This window comes from Asterias amurensis, chromosome 15 (assembly GCF_032118995.1).
Source record: "Asterias amurensis chromosome 15, ASM3211899v1".
NCBI classification, from domain to species: domain Eukaryota; kingdom Metazoa; phylum Echinodermata; class Asteroidea; order Forcipulatida; family Asteriidae; genus Asterias; species Asterias amurensis.
This window is the reverse complement of record NC_092662.1, coordinates 1-17,973: the sequence shown is the minus strand read 5'-3', so window position 1 is coordinate 17,973 and position 17,973 is coordinate 1. Positions and strand designations below refer to the sequence as shown.

General features: G+C 42.7%; 1 protein-coding gene across 1 annotated transcript; it reads right to left on the bottom strand.

The window, feature by feature from the left end:
* Window positions 1–13: 13 nt before the first annotated feature.
* On the bottom strand, window positions 14–8,934 carry LOC139947965 (eukaryotic translation initiation factor 3 subunit G-like). The gene is made up of 10 exons (XM_071945857.1): window positions 8,827–8,934; window positions 8,682–8,728; window positions 6,712–6,803; window positions 6,469–6,528; window positions 5,669–5,773; window positions 3,719–3,902; window positions 3,297–3,419; window positions 2,583–2,716; window positions 1,959–2,065; window positions 14–882 (listed from the first exon to the last, which is right to left on the bottom strand). Exons 1-10 carry the CDS (start codon window positions 8,841–8,843, stop codon window positions 858–860), a joined length of 894 nt encoding a protein of 297 aa, XP_071801958.1. The 5' UTR covers window positions 8,844–8,934; the 3' UTR covers window positions 14–857.
* Between the last annotated feature and the right edge of the window lie 9,039 nt (window positions 8,935–17,973).

Sequence of the window (17,973 nt, the reverse complement as noted above, 5' to 3'; positions counted from 1 at the left end):
TACGAGTCAACAATCGCTTTTGTAAGTGGATTTAAGTGAACTGGTTTATTGTACACATTAACTTAAACACTGACTGAGAATTAGTAAACTACCACAAAACTCCACCCGTTGATTCTGCCTAACTTAAGACAAAAATGGCCGATCACACTTAACTTTTTTAGTGTTTAGCCTTCAGGGGTTCTAAAAGAAAATGAGTGCAACCACACAAACAGAAAACATATTCCCTTTCATTAACGAAGTTAAAGAAGTATTTAATGATGTAAATAATGAACCAGGCTAGACAAATGTATTTTTTGTACAATATTATGTTGAACTATCACATGGAGCCTTTTGCTTATGTATTTGAGGATAAGGGGACCATAATATTGACATAAAAAGCTGTCAGTTATGTGGCAATGTGCAATGTTATGTATTTAAGGTGAATGCAATCTTGTACTTTCTCCAAATTAATTTTGTGTATCAGTTTAATGCCTCCTTAAAGATTCAAAAAGAAAAAAAAATATTTCTCTTTTCTTAAAACAATACACAATTAGTTTTTGTCACAGTGCATTATTGAACTTTAAAAGTGTGTTAAGGAAATAACTTTTTCCTGAACAATTAATTGCATATGTCTTAAACTTCAACCCACTCTTGTAATAGCTGCATTAATAATTATTTCTGCCTGAACTGAACATCTGAACGGAACATACATTCTTGGCTACTCTGTAGAAATTGGATGCAACAAATTGTTCAGTTGAAAGTGCGATGAGATGGCACCTTAATAAGGAGGGTTGAATTTACAATCATTTGAATGATGGTGTCCATCTTTGAGAATCAAACGTTGACACCATTTGACGAAAGACAGCTCACATTTCTTGTTAGTGCTGTGTTGTTCCTGAAGGTCTTAAGAAGATAAAAAATGCAAAACCAAAAATCATTATTAAGGGTTAAATTGGTGTTGAGTCTCACATAGGTAGTGCATGCAACGTGGATCAAGTTAGAGTGCTATCCTCCATCCATATATATCAAAAATACTCAAACACTATATCACAGATGTCTCTTTTTTGTAACATTTCCAAAAATTGAAAATTTCAATATTTTGATATCAAAAATGTTGATGTACCAAAAAATATTCGACATACAACTCTTCAGTGGAAAAATGCTGCAAATAATTATCTGAAGCTAGCTGGGTATCGGTCCCTTTCCATCTGGTTCGAGTCATCATCACCATGGTGACATCTGTGCATGACAGCAAAGAGGCCTTAATCGGTGGCTAATTTTTATTTTATTTTTTAAATTGCGGTTTTCCATTGTTCGGCATAGAGTGGGCAAACAATGTGGCTACCAGTGGTCATTCCGTCAAAAGAATTAATTGTTCCATCACCATTTTACCTCTAGGATGGAGGCATGATGAGGCAAATGCAATATGTCCACTGGGGTTCAGAATAAACAGGCATGTGAGACATCCGCATTTACGCAGAAATCCAAGTTTTTAATAATACCATTCCGTGTTTTTCTTGCGGGGGGCTCCGCGTTTTTCCCGACTCTGCCATGAACGGCCGGTCCGCGTTCTTTCATTTTTTGTCATCAAGCAAGTAATTGTTCCACCAAGAGAGGGCGCTTTACTAAAAACTGTATTAAAAAGCCAACACCTTGAGCCAAGACTAGGCGCACACTGTCTTTCACGTTGACAAGTTGGAAACTAAATAATGGTAGTCGAGGACGCATCGCGCGCTTGTCACAAAAAAGCATCAAATGATGACTAACAGCACATTATTACCAGGTACGATTGTGGCCTATGTTTCTGTTAATGTTCTGTCTATGCCGCAGTACAAAGCCTGTTATTCAGACTCGTAGCACTGGCCCAAAATTTGGACACGAAAAAATAATTTACGCGTTTTTTCCCCATGACCCGCTCACATGCCTGAAAACTATAAATCAGATCATTTTCCAAATGAAGGTTATTTTTTGGTACTTACTTGGCCCATTCCACCTTTAGAATGAGATGATCATATCCAAAACCAGACACTCCTAGGATTGCGTTGGCCGCACTCTCCTTGTTGTGGAAATTGATGAATGCAAAACCCTGTTATAAAGTGGGAACGAAAGCGGATAATAAATGCAACACCAATTTGGCCGTATTTTGTTCACGTCCGTCCCATGAACACAATCAAGACTACTGGCCATATGCACATAGTCCATCTTAAAAAAATACAGCAACACAAATGGAGCTGTTAATACGGACGCCATGCTGTAGTTTACATTTAACTATGTCAGGTTTAATAGTCTAGTACATCATTGCTTGAAAATCCACAAGTTAAGGTATGTACACCACTGGGAACAATATTTTCTTGAACTCTTTGTAATATTGGCACCAGCAGGCTTTATTTTGGTGGCCTTGATTTGTATGAAACAGAACAAGATGGTTCTACTATTGGCTCGGCTGTATGTAAATTGGTGGCTATGCCTTTGACTGTTGCTAAGGGTATTACCAATGACATCCTATACCTCAAAGCATGATGATGTGGCAATCCAGCCTTTTAAATAGCCATAGCCGTAGCCATCAACTCGATACGGTCTAATGCTGTGGAAAACCAACTCACCTTTGAACGTTTAGTGACTTTATCCATGGCCAGGTAGATGCGTTGGATCGGACCGAAAGAGTGAAATAAATCTGTCAAATCATTCTCACGAGTGTCTTCTGACAGGTTGGTGACACGGATGGTCGTTCCCTGATCTACAAATGGTAAAAGGACACAATGTTATAATCAAAGTCGATCATAATCTTATCAAGTAACAAAACAGTCTCCTGAAAATGACTAGAGCAAGGTAGTCGAGGCTTTGAGATCAATTAAAAACTTGCTCCATGGCAGTGAAATTAATAATGACAAGTTCCATTGATCCACTGAGAGAAAGTAGTAGTCCTGGCTGATATCCTATTCTCCACCCAAGCAGTGGTCAATAAGCGGGACAGTTGTTTTAAGGACTGTAAAATCTCTTGAATTCTAAAAATCTATACCTTGGCAGAGTAGAAAATATAAAAAAATGTCCAAAATTAGGATCAAATTGTAGGAGATATTAAATGATGGCATTTCCATCTCTTGGTCACCCCTGGAGTGACTGATTTCAACAAGGTTCTTAGGTCAGCATTTTCAACAACAGAGAAGCAAATCAAAGAATAGGACTTCTGGGCCCATTTTAGCAAACCACACAAATTTGTATTTAAGATGAGTCAGTATCACCATAGTGCTCAACAATTAAGATTGATACTAAGGTAAGATCGATTGGGGTTAAGATTGTGGGTTAAAAGTACAAACCTCTCTTGGAATCCATAGGGGCAACTCTTCGTTGTCCTGATGTATCTCTGGCACTCGGAGGGATGTACTTGCCTGACCCACCACCACCACCACCACCGGCTGGTGCTTTGGCAGCCTCTGCACCTGTGTAATAGCGTATTAAATCAATTAATTATTCAATCAAACAAGGAAACTTTCAATCAATCAACCAATCAATGTGGCTGAGTGGATAAGAGCACTGACTTTGAGTTTGACTTCATAATAGAGAGAATGTTGTCCTTTTTTCAACGGTATGATACAAAGTGTTTCTGTCAGTGATTACACTATTTTAATGGATAAATGTTTCCAGATGTGTTAAACAATAAGTGAATGTGCAGGCGCTTTGGCACATACAGCCCTTTTTGTAATAGACAAATATGGATTAAATTGTAAAACACCCTTACTATCTTCGGGTGTCTCTGCCCCCGCCTCCGCTCCCCCTTGGAGCAGCTTCTCTTGGAGGGGTTCCAATGAGTCTTTGTAGGGACACTTGGTGGTCCAATGGTCTCCCTTGCAGACACGGCACATCACCAGACGTTGGCTCTGGAGCTTCTTCAGGGCATCGTCGTCCTGCGTGGTACCCATATCCTATCATTCAGAAAAAATGTAAATTTAATAGAAAGTTTCTTTTCAGGATGCTCAAGTTTTAAGAGCCCGTTTTTGACTCTTTTAGTGCCCGCTGAAATATTTTGCATTTTGAACCTAAAATGCACAGCTTTTTAAAATCAAGTATAAAAAAACCCACATATATCATATACAACACACGTATACATGACAAAAGTGCAACAAAATGAATCTTGCTGTTTTGTGTTGTTGCATTGGTTCATCCCAAAGTCAATAGTATTTACTGAGTGATAATGCCCTCTTGTGACAACATGTATATCATGGGTCGTACAACTACGATCTGTGAAACTTTTTGAGTACATTAACAATCATGATTGTATAATAGAATTACAGCACAACTAAATAGAGGGAGGCTGAAAATACCAAGCGGCACTGGATATTTTACTTCTGAAAGGCTGCCTATACAGAGGTTTTAACTCCGGCCAACTCTCAATCTCACGTCTTCCGCTCTAGAATATCTCCAGCTATCTGTCTCACAGTCAAATTTGTTACTTCCCACATGTACTCTAATTTCAGTTCACACTCCAGCGACTTAACTACCACTTTCTAACTAACAATACAATATTGACTAAAGGAAAAAGCACAGAGACAGAAGGTTCTATTATTTATGTTTTATAACTAAGCTACCATGGCTTTCAGATCCTACAACAATAGATACCCAATTTTAAAAAGAAACAAAAGAATCTACACAAACTCACAGAGAGGGGTAAAACTAGTAGCTACTACACACACTACACACACTACACACACACAATAGCACTACACATAATAGAACAAACTTCCCAACAAGCTCATGGGCTGATCAACTACATGTATAAAATAGGGAGACCACAATCACACAGGGGAAAAATACTAACACATTTAAAAAAAGGTAAGAAAAACATGTGAGACCAATATTTTTTATTTTATTTGTTTTATCGTGGGGGGGGAGGGCAAGAAGTAAGAGCAAAACCTCCCTTGGAATTCCCGTTAAAAATGGATTAACGCTGCACAAAAAAATACAAGCAAACAAAATCAAGTAGGAAGAATCTTAAATTATACAACAAAATACTCTTTCTTGTTCATCCAGAAATCCTAAAATGATCATTTTTGTAGAATGAACTTGCATCGTATGAAGTTTGTCATAAACACGCTTAAATTCCCACGGAACTCGTGGCTAAAGGTTGATCATGCTGTCGACTGACTGTGCATGTTGACCAGTTACGATATTGCTGTGTGTGGTCTTTTGTCAAAGTGTTTGAAACTGTTTTGTAAGCTATAGCATTACTAAGGGCGTTATTATTGCGCTATCGCATCACAGACATTTAGTGGGTTTTTGCAGATTTTGCTCATGGTTTGGAGTATAGTCAGTTGCTGTCAAACCTACACTATCCAGACGTTGATTTCCATAGTTATATATCTGTGTATCGCATTCTGTTATGAAACGCCCTCTAATGCTCAATTCAATGTTTCTTTCATTTATTGTCATACGCAAAGTGAAATAGTAAAATTTATAACGATGTCTGTGTGTGTGTTGATGGAATCGTGTCGACAGAATCGTATTTCCCCAAGATCTGTATTTTTGGATGCATATTCATACATCCGTATTCTCGTTTGAATTCCGTATGAAATATGATAAATGCGTACCAGTTGGCAGCTATGTCTGATAAAATAAAACAATTGTACAGGTATGACCTTGCCACTGAAAGACTTAAGATGCTTGTTTTTGAACATGTTATCTTTGAACTTACATCCTTAGAGGAAATGAAGGCCATGAAGACATCATCAGCTATACTTGTGGTTGTTACGCTTGGACCCTCTCCGTCATTAGTGGCTAGCCCAAACTTTGGCAGTGCCTGTTGGAAGACAAAATTAGAAGTAAAGATGACTACATAATAATATTCACTCTGGCAGACTAAACATATTTAAGACGAAAAGGTCTCATAGTTCAAAATGTAGCTCCACAAACCTTGCAGGGAACAGAATTTAGTGCATTGATACGCCCCTAGGGGTGTTAAACAAGCACTTTAAAAAACACACTATAAATATTATAATTATCTTCTCGGCAATAAATAAGACAATTCCCTAACAATGGTTCCTTAATGAAGGTTTTCCCCATAAGTTACTAGATGTTACAAATTCAGGAGCTTTACAAATTCAGGACTCTATGCATCACCTGAAATACAAACTACAGCTTTGGCCACACTGTGGAATTTTTCTTTCTTTCTTTGGTGACTGCCTTTACCTCTTTCAAAAAAACTTGAAAGCTCACATTGAGAAAATCATGAATTCCAGAAAACATTCTGAAAAAAACCCACACATGCCTGTAAATCAGACTTTCTAAAGGGATATCAAAATGAAGAGATGGGATTCTAAGCAGGTTTGCCTCTGTAACATTCACACTTCCCTCAATAGGGATTACTGCCTCAATGCAGCCATTCTGCCCAACTACAGTTCAATCGGTGTAAGTATAGCTAGGATTAGCCCAAGTATAAAAGCCCAACAATAGTAAGGTTGATTCTATAAGACACAACACACTCCTCAATCATACCTTCCTCATTGCGATGGACTTGGATGTTTTCCGTTTCTCAATTTTGAAGGTCCTCACAATCTGAAAACAAAATTGCACGAAAAATGATTGCAATGCATCAGTGACTTCTGTGGTTTAACAAAAAGTGAAATAAACTATTTGTGAACTTTACATTCATATAAGGGAATAAAACCATAGCGACGAGTTCTTGATTGGACGTTAATTGGATGATGTTGAATGGTTACAAAGTAGGAGGGTTAATACCTTGATCAGTTTCCCCTCATCGTTGCGTTTGAAGTCAATAACTTTCTTGGTATTTCCATCGTGAATCACCTCGCCTTCAGGAACATGCTGGCCTGTTTAACATCAGAATATAGTAAAATAAAGCAATTTCAAAACTTAATTATTCTTGAATATGGCTAACCCTCACATCAACAACATCTTTGGCCAGTACGACTCCACAAGTAAAATCGAAGTTACCAAAGTGCATCACAAGTTTAAAAGTAATTAACTTATTATACTGTTAAAAAATCCTCAGATAATTATTGATTATCAATTATTCATCATATCACGTCCAATTGTTGTTTGTGTAACACCAAGTTTAGCGTTTTGAATTAATGTGTTGTTTATATGCATATTGTGAGGGATTACTATTATTATTAACTTTAATGTATTATTAAAACCAACATTAACAGTCCGCTTAACTACAGGTCATGGGGAAATGCTAGCAAGTTCATTGAAATGTGTCAATAGTATGCACTATAAATATATCCTGGTGTCATGTGTTTTCAGTAGGATAACAGGAAAACTTTTCACAATCAAAAACTAAATATTTTCTTTTCAAATCATCTATCAAATTTTTTAACAATAATACTTACACTTCATGGTGTGTTGAAATTATTAAAGTTTTGGTTTAATGTAGCGAGAGACAGTCCGCCATTTAGAGTGCTTATGCATGCACGACATTGGAGCAACGTCATATGTTTTCACACCTTTCATTGGTTGGTATTTTATTGAATATTCAGAAGCTAGTATGACGTGCAAAATAAATCAAAAATATTATTCAATTACTACTTAACAAATTAAATTACATTTTTGTCCCAAGGCATTATGGCCACTATATTAGAATCCAGAGATATCATAAGGCATGAAAGTAAAACACCCCACACCCCTTGAAGCACACACACTTCATAAAAATCTGTTTTCCCAAATTTCAGACCAGTAATGTTTGGTTTAAGGAGATAAGAAACCAATCTATGATATTTTCTCTTTAAGGTAGACTTAATATTTATTACGCTTATCCAAATTTATTACAGTATGCAGTAAATAAATAAAAAAGTTTTTTTGTCATTTTCACTTAAAATATTTTTATTATTTTCCCCACATTTGCACACCATAGAATCCCAAATAGTAACCACCTTACGTGATCCATCTAGTGACTAAAGCAGAATGAAACTCAATCTAGCAGATAGTAATTTTGTTTTGAATCTTCGAGGTTGGATGATGTTTCTTTGACTCATTTGAATGTTGGCTATAATGGACTAGTGATTAGTACCAAAAATCAATAATTTTATAAATACTTGAGCATAACCAACGACAGAAAACTTTATTCTCAGCATGATTAAGCTTGATGAAAATACAGACCGTGAGTAAACTGCAAAGCTTCTGTCACCGGTGCAGCTTGCACAATCTCGCGTTAAACGTGAATCAAAGTTGGGGACTAAAAACATACGAGGGTCGATAACGTATGACGCTACGATACACGTTTTAATATTTTTTTTAACAACTTATTTGCAAAATTGTTATTAAATATTTCAAATTCAATAATGAATTTTTTATGTGGGCGGGCCAAAACCACATATGAACCCCGACGAGAAACTAGTGAGGTTATTTTATTGAACTTTCTACATAAAATTAAATACATGTAATTTTAATTGTCAATGGCAATGTTTCACAATTGAGGATTTAAAAATTAGATTTAGAACGGGGCAAGAAATTGGATTTTTAAATATTATAAGCCAAAATCTGCACTTTGTTTATTATTTGTTAACATTGTAATTTTAAGTCCCATGATAGTTTCCCTAATCCTGCCACCACTTTTCTCTTGGTTAATATTCTCATATACTTTCACGACAATTGGGCAAGGAAGAAGAAAATAACAGAATTACAATTTTTCCCGTAACTGGTTAAACACATTTAAAAAGGAAATGTAATTTTTCTGAAGCATGACTTACCCTGTTCACCGGCCTCGACTTGATCGGCCCAGCTAATCGGCTTGGATCTGTAAAAAAGGGATAAGAGTGCACACAAATAATTTGCAGTAATTTCTTAAGAACTAGGTACTACAGTTCCTTTTTGAGTAAAATGTGTTTCACTTACGTGTCTGCAGTCGGCATATTGTGCAGTTTTCACAATTTCTGTTCGATACGACGACGACAGCGCGAAAAGGATGAGCGTGGTTTATAAGTAGTCATGTCGTGACGTCACTCCTATATTAACACCATAAACATGATACAGGAAGACGTCTGGGTATCCGATGCATTTCGGTGAAACCAATTTTATGGGTACACTCCAACAAATAATCTCCCATGGGACACAGTGCAAAATGCTAAATATTAAAAAATACACAAAAAATACTTAAAAGTCTCACAGCTTTTGACTTGAAAGGGAAAATTATTGATTGACTATTGAACTTTTATTCTCTGCTCAATTTTAAATGGGTAGTCCCTGGGCCCGTCGAGTTATTCTCCCTCCAAAACACCCCTTCACAGGTCTAATTTTCAAAACGTCCGCAAGCATCAATCTTGAAAATGACCCTACACCTGTCATCAAATAGGACCATTTAGTTGAAGGCCTATGTCATCCAGAATACGTCAAGTTGGAAGTCACCAACCCCCAGATTCAAATTGGGCAACATTTTTACACCAAAACACTTTTAGGGGGCTCTCAAATCTCTTTAGTATAGAATATTTTTATGAGCTAAACGCTCCGTTTTCTCCTATGTACTGGTGCTATTTGCATATAATGCTTCGCCACAGAGGGCGCTCTTGTGTAAATTAAACTTTGTAGAACTAGCTTCTTCGAAAAATAATTAATTTTTAATGGTGTGTTACAACGTAGACTTCTAGACTGTGTACAAGCAATAGGTAACAGGATTATTGCCATATCACTGGTCCATATAAGTCCGTACGTTGTACAAAGCATGGGGTTCAGGAATATTGCCATGTAACGGGTTCAGCAAAGTCAATATCTTGTGTACAAAACTATAGTGCACAGGAATATTGCTATATAAAAATATCGTGGGTTCATCATTCACCGTACTGTGTGTGCACAGGAATATTTTCATATCACGAGTCCACCAATGCCACTACCTTTCCTACAAAGCTATGGTGCATATGAATATTGTCATATCATTGGTCCATCAACACCAATACCTTGTGTACAGAGCATGGGTTAGGGTTAGGGTTAGGGTTAGGGTTAGGGTTAGGGTTAGGGTTAGGGTTAGGGTTAGGGTTAGGGTTAGGGTTAGGGTTAGGGTTAGGGTTAGGGTTAGGGTTAGGGTTAGGGTTAGGGTTAGGGTTAGGGTTAGGGTTAGGGTTAGGGTTAGGGTTAGGGTTAGGGTTAGGGTTAGGGTTAGGGTTAGGGTTAGGGTTAGGGTTAGGGTTAGGGTTAGGGTTAGGGTTAGGGTTAGGGTTAGGGTTAGGGTTAGGGTTAGGGTTAGGGTTAGGGTTAGGGTTAGGGTTAGGGTTAGGGTTAGGGTTAGGGTTAGGGTTAGGGTTAGGGTTAGGGTTAGGGTTAGGGTTAGGGTTAGGGTTAGGGTTAGGGTTAGGGTTAGGGTTAGGGTTAGGGTTAGGGTTAGGGTTAGGGTTAGGGTTAGGGTTAGGGTTAGGGTTAGGGTTAGGGTTAGGGTTAGGGTTAGGGTTAGGGTTAGGGTTAGGGTTAGGGTTAGGGTTAGGGTTAGGGTTAGGGTTAGGGTTAGGGTTAGGGTTAGGGTTAGGGTTAGGGTTAGGGTTAGGGTTAGGGTTAGGGTTAGGGTTAGGGTTAGGGTTAGGGTTAGGGTTAGGGTTAGGGTTAGGGTTAGGGTTAGGGTTAGGGTTAGGGTTAGGGTTAGGGTTAGGGTTAGGGTTAGGGTTAGGGTTAGGGTTAGGGTTAGGGTTAGGGTTAGGGTTAGGGTTAGGGTTAGGGTTAGGGTTAGGGTTAGGGTTAGGGTTAGGGTTAGGGTTAGGGTTAGGGTTAGGGTTAGGGTTAGGGTTAGGGTTAGGGTTAGGGTTAGGGTTAGGGTTAGGGTTAGGGTTAGGGTTAGGGTTAGGGTTAGGGTTAGGGTTAGGGTTAGGGTTAGGGTTAGGGTTAGGGTTAGGGTTAGGGTTAGGGTTAGGGTTAGGGTTAGGGTTAGGGTTAGGGTTAGGGTTAGGGTTAGGGTTAGGGTTAGGGTTAGGGTTAGGGTTAGGGTTAGGGTTAGGGTTAGGGTTAGGGTTAGGGTTAGGGTTAGGGTTAGGGTTAGGGTTAGGGTTAGGGTTAGGGTTAGGGTTAGGGTTAGGGTTAGGGTTAGGGTTAGGGTTAGGGTTAGGGTTAGGGTTAGGGTTAGGGTTAGGGTTAGGGTTAGGGTTAGGGTTAGGGTTAGGGTTAGGGTTAGGGTTAGGGTTAGGGTTAGGGTTAGGGTTAGGGTTAGGGTTAGGGTTAGGGTTAGGGTTAGGGTTAGGGTTAGGGTTAGGGTTAGGGTTAGGGTTAGGGTTAGGGTTAGGGTTAGGGTTAGGGTTAGGGTTAGGGTTAGGGTTAGGGTTAGGGTTAGGGTTAGGGTTAGGGTTAGGGTTAGGGTTAGGGTTAGGGTTAGGGTTAGGGTTAGGGTTAGGGTTAGGGTTAGGGTTAGGGTTAGGGTTAGGGTTAGGGTTAGGGGTTAGGGTTAGGGTTAGGGTTAGGGTTAGGGTTAGGGTTAGGGTTAGGGTTAGGGTTAGGGTTAGGGTTAGGGTTAGGGTTAGGGTTAGGGTTAGGTTAGGGTTAGGGTTAGGGTTAGGGTTAGGGTTAGGGTTAGGGTTAGGGTTAGGGTTAGGGTTAGGGTTAGGGTTAGGGTTAGGGTTAGGTTAGGGTTAGGGTTAGGGTTAGGGTTAGGGTTAGGGTTAGGGTTAGGGTTAGGGTTAGGGTTAGGGTTAGGGTTAGGGTTAGGGTTAGGGTTAGGGTTAGGGGTTAGGGTTAGGGTTAGGGTTAGGGTTAGGGTTAGGGTTAGGGTTAGGGTTAGGGTTAGGGTTAGGGTTAGGGTTAGGGTTAGGGTTAGGGTTAGGGTTAGGGTTAGGGTAGGGTTAGGGTTAGGGTTAGGGTTAGGGTTAGGGTTAGGGTTAGGGTTAGGGTTAGGGTTAGGGTTAGGGTTAGGGTTAGGGGTTAGGGTTAGGGTTAGGGTTAGGGTTAGGGTTAGGTTAGGGTTAGGGTTAGGGTTAGGGTTAGGGTTAGGGTTAGAGGGTTAGGGTTAGGGTTAGGGTTTAGGGTTAGGTTAGGGTTAGGGTTAGGGTTAGGGTTAGGGTTAGGGTTAGGTTAGGGTTAGGGTTAGGGTTAGGGTTAGGGTTAGGGTTAGGGTTAGGTTAGGGTTAGGGTTAGGGTTAGGGTTAGGGTTAGGGTTAGGGTTAGGGTTAGGGTTAGGGTTAGGGTTAGGGTTAGGGTTAGGGTTAGGGTTAGGTTAGGGTTAGGGTTAGGGTTAGGGTTAGGGTTAGGGTTAGGGTTAGGGTTAGGGTTAGGGTTAGGGTTAGGGTTAGGGTTAGGGTTAGGGTTAGGGTTAGGGTTAGGGTTAGGGTTAGGGTTAGGGTTAGGGGTTAGGGTTAGGGTTAGGGTTAGGGTTAGGGTTAGGGTTAGGGTTAGGGTTTAGGGTTAGGGGTTAGGTTAGGGTTAGGGTTAGGGTTAGGGTTAGGGTTAGGGTTAGGGTTAGGGTTAGGGTTAGGGTTAGGGTTAGGGTTAGGGTAGGGTTAGGGTTAGGGTTAGGGTTAGGGTTAGGGTTAGGGTTAGGGTTAGGGTTAGGGTTAGGGTTAGGGTTAGGGTTAGGGTTAGGGTTAGGGTTAGGGTTAGGGTTAGGGTTAGGGTTAGGGTTAGGGTTAGGGTTAGGGTTAGGGTTAGGGTTAGGGTTAGGGTTAGGGTTAGGGTTAGGGTTAGGGTTAGGGTTAGGGTTAGGGTTAGGGTTAGGGTTAGGGTTAGGGTTAGGGTTAGGGTTAGGGTTAGGGTTAGGGTTAGGGTTAGGGTTAGGGTTAGGGTTAGGGTTAGGGTTAGGGTTAGGGTTAGGGTTAGGGTTAGGGTTAGGGTTAGGGTTAGGGTTAGGGTTAGGGTTAGGGTTAGGGTTAGGGTTAGGGTTAGGGTTAGGGTTAGGGTTAGGGTTAGGGTTAGGGTTAGGGTTAGGGTTAGGGTTAGGGTTAGGGTTAGGGTTAGGGTTAGGGTTAGGGTTAGGGTTAGGGTTAGGGTTAGGGTTAGGGTTAGGGTTAGGGTTAGGGTTAGGGTTAGGGTTAGGGTTAGGGTTAGGGTTAGGGTTAGGGTTAGGGTTAGGGTTAGGGTTAGGGTTAGGGTTAGGGTTAGGGTTAGGGTTAGGGTTAGGGTTAGGGTTAGGGTTAGGGTTAGGGTTAGGGTTAGGGTTAGGGTTAGGGTTAGGGTTAGGGTTAGGGTTAGGGTTAGGGTTAGGGTTAGGGTTAGGGTTAGGGTTAGGGTTAGGGTTAGGGTTAGGGTTAGGGTTAGGGTTAGGGTTAGGGTTAGGGTTAGGGTTAGGGTTAGGGTTAGGGTTAGGGTTAGGGTTAGGGTTAGGGTTAGGGTTAGGGTTAGGGTTAGGGTTAGGGTTAGGGTTAGGGTTAGGGTTAGGGTTAGGGTTAGGGTTAGGGTTAGGGTTAGGGTTAGGGTTAGGGTTAGGGTTAGGGTTAGGGTTAGGGTTAGGGTTAGGGTTAGGGTTAGGGTTAGGGTTAGGGTTAGGGTTAGGGTTAGGGTTAGGGTTAGGGTTAGGGTTAGGGTTAGGGTTAGGGTTAGGGTTAGGGTTAGGGTTAGGGTTAGGGTTAGGGTTAGGGTTAGGGTTAGGGTTAGGGTTAGGGTTAGGGTTAGGGTTAGGGTTAGGGTTAGGGTTAGGGTTAGGGTTAGGGTTAGGGTTAGGGTTAGGGTTAGGGTTAGGGTTAGGGTTAGGGTTAGGGTTAGGGTTAGGGTTAGGGTTAGGGTTAGGGTTAGGGTTAGGGTTAGGGTTAGGGTTAGGGTTAGGGTTAGGGTTAGGGTTAGGGTTAGGGTTAGGGTTAGGGTTAGGGTTAGGGTTAGGGTTAGGGTTAGGGTTAGGGTTAGGGTTAGGGTTAGGGTTAGGGTTAGGGTTAGGGTTAGGGTTAGGGTTAGGGTTAGGGTTAGGGTTAGGGTTAGGGTTAGGGTTAGGGTTAGGGTTAGGGTTAGGGTTAGGGTTAGGGTTAGGGTTAGGGTTAGGGTTAGGGTTAGGGTTAGGGTTAGGGTTAGGGTTAGGGTTAGGGTTAGGGTTAGGGTTAGGGTTAGGGTTAGGGTTAGGGTTAGGGTTAGGGTTAGGGTTAGGGTTAGGGTTAGGGTTAGGGTTAGGGTTAGGGTTAGGGTTAGGGTTAGGGTTAGGGTTAGGGTTAGGGTTAGGGTTAGGGTTAGGGTTAGGGTTAGGGTTAGGGTTAGGGTTAGGGTTAGGGTTAGGGTTAGGGTTAGGGTTAGGGTTAGGGTTAGGGTTAGGGTTAGGGTTAGGGTTAGGGTTAGGGTTAGGGTTAGGGTTAGGGTTAGGGTTAGGGTTAGGGTTAGGGTTAGGGTTAGGGTTAGGGTTAGGGTTAGGGTTAGGGTTAGGGTTAGGGTTAGGGTTAGGGTTAGGGTTAGGGTTAGGGTTAGGGTTAGGGTTAGGGTTAGGGTTAGGGTTAGGGTTAGGGTTAGGGTTAGGGTTAGGGTTAGGGTTAGGGTTAGGGTTAGGGTTAGGGTTAGGGTTAGGGTTAGGGTTAGGGTTAGGGTTAGGGTTAGGGTTAGGGTTAGGGTTAGGGTTAGGGTTAGGGTTAGGGTTAGGGTTAGGGTTAGGGTTAGGGTTAGGGTTAGGGTTAGGGTTAGGGTTAGGGTTAGGGTTAGGGTTAGGGTTAGGGTTAGGGTTAGGGTTAGGGTTAGGGTTAGGGTTAGGGTTAGGGTTAGGGTTAGGGTTAGGGTTAGGGTTAGGGTTAGGGTTAGGGTTAGGGTTAGGGTTAGGGTTAGGGTTAGGGTTAGGGTTAGGGTTAGGGTTAGGGTTAGGGTTAGGGTTAGGGTTAGGGTTAGGGTTAGGGTTAGGGTTAGGGTTAGGGTTAGGGTTAGGGTTAGGGTTAGGGTTAGGGTTAGGGTTAGGGTTAGGGTTAGGGTTAGGGTTAGGGTTAGGGTTAGGGTTAGGGTTAGGGTTAGGGTTAGGGTTAGGGTTAGGGTTAGGGTTAGGGTTAGGGTTAGGGTTAGGGTTAGGGTTAGGGTTAGGGTTAGGGTTAGGGTTAGGGTTAGGGTTAGGGTTAGGGTTAGGGTTAGGGTTAGGGTTAGGGTTAGGGTTAGGGTTAGGGTTAGGGTTAGGGTTAGGGTTAGGGTTAGGGTTAGGGTTAGGGTTAGGGTTAGGGTTAGGGTTAGGGTTAGGGTTAGGGTTAGGGTTAGGGTTAGGGTTAGGGTTAGGGTTAGGGTTAGGGTTAGGGTTAGGGTTAGGGTTAGGGTTAGGGTTAGGGTTAGGGTTAGGGTTAGGGTTAGGGTTAGGGTTAGGGTTAGGGTTAGGGTTAGGGTTAGGGTTAGGGTTAGGGTTAGGGTTAGGGTTAGGGTTAGGGTTAGGGTTAGGGTTAGGGTTAGGGTTAGGGTTAGGGTTAGGGTTAGGGTTAGGGTTAGGGTTAGGGTTAGGGTTAGGGTTAGGGTTAGGGTTAGGGTTAGGGTTAGGGTTAGGGTTAGGGTTAGGGTTAGGGTTAGGGTTAGGGTTAGGGTTAGGGTTAGGGTTAGGGTTAGGGTTAGGGTTAGGGTTAGGGTTAGGGTTAGGGTTAGGGTTAGGGTTAGGGTTAGGGTTAGGGTTAGGGTTAGGGTTAGGGTTAGGGTTAGGGTTAGGGTTAGGGTTAGGGTTAGGGTTAGGGTTAGGGTTAGGGTTAGGGTTAGGGTTAGGGTTAGGGTTAGGGTTAGGGTTAGGGTTAGGGTTAGGGTTAGGGTTAGGGTTAGGGTTAGGGTTAGGGTTAGGGTTAGGGTTAGGGTTAGGGTTAGGGTTAGGGTTAGGGTTAGGGTTAGGGTTAGGGTTAGGGTTAGGGTTAGGGTTAGGGTTAGGGTTAGGGTTAGGGTTAGGGTTAGGGTTAGGGTTAGGGTTAGGGTTAGGGTTAGGGTTAGGGTTAGGGTTAGGGTTAGGGTTAGGGTTAGGGTTAGGGTTAGGGTTAGGGTTAGGGTTAGGGTTAGGGTTAGGGTTAGGGTTAGGGTTAGGGTTAGGGTTAGGGTTAGGGTTAGGGTTAGGGTTAGGGTTAGGGTTAGGGTTAGGGTTAGGGTTAGGGTTAGGGTTAGGGTTAGGGTTAGGGTTAGGGTTAGGGTTAGGGTTAGGGTTAGGGTTAGGGTTAGGGTTAGGGTTAGGGTTAGGGTTAGGGTTAGGGTTAGGGTTAGGGTTAGGGTTAGGGTTAGGGTTAGGGTTAGGGTTAGGGTTAGGGTTAGGGTTAGGGTTAGGGTTAGGGTTAGGGTTAGGGTTAGGGTTAGGGTTAGGGTTAGGGTTAGGGTTAGGGTTAGGGTTAGGGTTAGGGTTAGGGTTAGGGTTAGGGTTAGGGTTAGGGTTAGGGTTAGGGTTAGGGTTAGGGTTAGGGTTAGGGTTAGGGTTAGGGTTAGGGTTAGGGTTAGGGTTAGGGTTAGGGTTAGGGTTAGGGTTAGGGTTAGGGTTAGGGTTAGGGTTAGGGTTAGGGTTAGGGTTAGGGTTAGGGTTAGGGTTAGGGTTAGGGTTAGGGTTAGGGTTAGGGTTAGGGTTAGGGTTAGGGTTAGGGTTAGGGTTAGGGTTAGGGTTAGGGTTAGGGTTAGGGTTAGGGTTAGGGTTAGGGTTAGGGTTAGGGTTAGGGTTAGGGTTAGGGTTAGGGTTAGGGTTAGGGTTAGGGTTAGGGTTAGGGTTAGGGTTAGGGTTAGGGTTAGGGTTAGGGTTAGGGTTAGGGTTAGGGTTAGGGTTAGGGTTAGGGTTAGGGTTAGGGTTAGGGTTAGGGTTAGGGTTAGGGTTAGGGTTAGGGTTAGGGTTAGGGTTAGGGTTAGGGTTAGGGTTAGGGTTAGGGTTAGGGTTAGGGTTAGGGTTAGGGTTAGGGTTAGGGTTAGGGTTAGGGTTAGGGTTAGGGTTAGGGTTAGGGTTAGGGTTAGGGTTAGGGTTAGGGTTAGGGTTAGGGTTAGGGTTAGGGTTAGGGTTAGGGTTAGGGTTAGGGTTAGGGTTAGGGTTAGGGTTAGGGTTAGGGTTAGGGTTAGGGTTAGGGTTAGGGTTAGGGTTAGGGTTAGGGTTAGGGTTAGGGTTAGGGTTAGGGTTAGGGTTAGGGTTAGGGTTAGGGTTAGGGTTAGGGTTAGGGTTAGGGTTAGGGTTAGGGTTAGGGTTAGGGTTAGGGTTAGGGTTAGGGTTAGGGTTAGGGTTAGGGTTAGGGTTAGGGTTAGGGTTAGGGTTAGGGTTAGGGTTAGGGTTAGGGTTAGGGTTAGGGTTAGGGTTAGGGTTAGGGTTAGGGTTAGGGTTAGGGTTAGGGTTAGGGTTAGGGTTAGGGTTAGGGTTAGGGTTAGGGTTAGGGTTAGGGTTAGGGTTAGGGTTAGGGTTAGGGTTAGGGTTAGGGTTAGGGTTAGGGTTAGGGTTAGGGTTAGGGTTAGGGTTAGGGTTAGGGTTAGGGTTAGGGTTAGGGTTAGGGTTAGGGTTAGGGTTAGGGTTAGGGTTAGGGTTAGGGTTAGGGTTAGGGTTAGGGTTAGGGTTAGGGTTAGGGTTAGGGTTAGGGTTAGGGTTAGGAGGTTAGGGTTAGGGTTAGGGTTAGGGTTAGGGTTAGGGTTAGGGTTAGGGTTAGGGTTAGGGTTAGGGTTAGGGTTAGGGTTAGGGTTAGGGTTAGGGTTAGGGTTAGGGTTAGGGTTAGGGTTAGGGTTAGGGTTAGGGTTAGGGTTAGGGTTAGGGTTAGGGTTAGGGTTAGGGTTAGGGTTAGGGTTAGGGTTAGGGTTAGGGTTAGGGTTAGGGTTAGGGTTAGGGTTAGGGTTAGGGTTAGGGTTAGGGTTAGGGTTAGGGTTAGGGTTAGGGTTAGGGTTAGGGTTAGGGTTAGGGTTAGGGTTAGGGTTAGGGTTAGGGTTAGGGTTAGGGTTAGGGTTAGGGTTAGGGTTAGGGTTAGGGTTAGGGTTAGGGTTAGGGTTAGGGTTAGGGTTAGGGTTAGGGTTAGGGTTAGGGTTAGGGTTAGGGTTAGGGTTAGGGTTAGGGTTAGGGTTAGGGTTAGGGTTAGGGTTAGGGTTAGGGTTAGGGTTAGGGTTAGGGTTAGGGTTAGGGTTAGGGTTAGGGTTAGGGTTAGGGTTAGGGTTAGGGTTAGGGTTAGGGTTAGGGTTAGGGTTAGGGTTAGGGTTAGGGTTAGGGTTAGGGTTAGGGTTAGGGTT